Source organism: Austrofundulus limnaeus, unplaced genomic scaffold (genome assembly GCF_001266775.1).
Source record: "Austrofundulus limnaeus strain Quisiro unplaced genomic scaffold, Austrofundulus_limnaeus-1.0 Scaffold572, whole genome shotgun sequence".
NCBI lineage: Eukaryota > Metazoa > Chordata > Actinopteri > Cyprinodontiformes > Rivulidae > Austrofundulus > Austrofundulus limnaeus.
This window is the reverse complement of record NW_013952974.1, coordinates 213,286-214,752: the sequence shown is the minus strand read 5'-3', so window position 1 is coordinate 214,752 and position 1,467 is coordinate 213,286. Positions and strand designations below refer to the sequence as shown.

General features: G+C 44.9%; 1 protein-coding gene across 1 annotated transcript in view; it reads left to right on the top strand.

The window, feature by feature from the left end:
- Positions 1–1,050, top strand: part of fech (ferrochelatase) — a gene marked incomplete at its 3' end in the record, with an annotated part of 5,191 nt that extends 4,141 nt beyond the window's left edge. Inside the window, 2 exon segments of the mRNA XM_014026607.1 lie at positions 726–832; positions 952–1,050. Of these exon segments, the coding sequence (XP_013882061.1) occupies positions 726–832; positions 952–1,050 (206 nt within the window).
- Positions 1,051–1,467: the final 417 nt, after the last annotated feature.

The window sequence follows — 1,467 nt, the reverse complement described above, 5'->3', positions numbered from 1 at the left end:
ACCGTTTATCCATCCAGCATTCATCCATCCAACATTCATCCAACATTCATCCATCTGTTTATCCAACATTCATCCATCCATTCATCCAACCTTCCAACATTCATCCATCCATCCAACCATCCAACATTCATCCAACCTTCCAACATTCATTCATCCATCCATCCATCCAACCGTTTATCCATCCAGCATTCATCCAACCATCCATCCATCCATCCATCCAACATTCATCCATCCAACCATCCAACATTTATCCATCCATCCAACCATCCAACATTCATCCATCCATCCAACCATCCAACATTCATCCAACCATCCAACATTCATCCATCCATCCAACCATCCAACATTCATCCAACCTTCCAACATTCATCCATCCATCCAACATTCATCCAACATTTATCCAACCATCCAACATTCATCCATCCGTTTATCCAACCATCCAACATTCATCCATCTATCCAACATTCATTCATCCATCCAGCCAGCCAGAAGAATGTTGAGTTCAGTTTTTGTCAACAATAAAAATAAACCAGTCCAGGGTGGACCCCACCCCCACACAGTGACCCTGGGAGGAAGCAGCGGGTTTAGAGGATGGATGAATAAAAACAAACACAAAGTTTTTGTCGTTCAGATGAAACGTGTTTTGGGGAGAGTGGTCTTCCTGTCGGCAGGAGATTCTATTTTACTGTTAAAATAATCTTAATTTTGTTTTCCTTTTTAAACAGGCAGCAGTCTGAACGCCATCTACCGTTACTATAGAAACCGAGGAGACCGGCCCAAGATGAGGTGGAGTGTGATCGACCGCTGGCCCACGCACCCTCTGTTGGTGGAGGTTAGAACCCCAGATCTGATCCAAACTGAGTGTGTTCAACTGAAACTACATCAGATGAGGGGTTCAGCCAGGAGAATCACTGATACAAATATTTGTTTGTTTGTTTGTTTGTTTTTCAGTGTTTTGTGGAACACGTCAGAAACGAGCTGCTGAAGTTTCCTGAAGAGAAACGAGACGACGTGGTGATTCTGTTCTCTGCTCACTCTCTGCCCATGGCTGTAAGTTTACCTCCTTACTGTAGTACAAGTACACAGCTGCAGTACAGGTACACAGCTGTAGTACAGGTACACAGCTGCAGTACAGGTACACAGCTGCAGTACAGGTACACAGCTGTAGTACAGGTACACAGCTGCAGTACAGGTACACAGCTGTAGTACAAGTACACAGCTGTAGAACAGGTACACAGCTGTAGAACAGGTACACAGCTGTAGTACAGGTACACAGCTGTAGAACAGGTACACAGCTGTAGAACAGGTACACAGCTGTAGTACAGGTACACAGCTGTAGAACAGGTACACAGCTGTAGAACAGGTACACAGCTGTAGTACAGGTACACAGCTGTAGAACAGGTACACAGCTGTAGAACAGGTACACAGCTGTAGTACAGGTACACAGCTGTAGAACAGGTACACAGC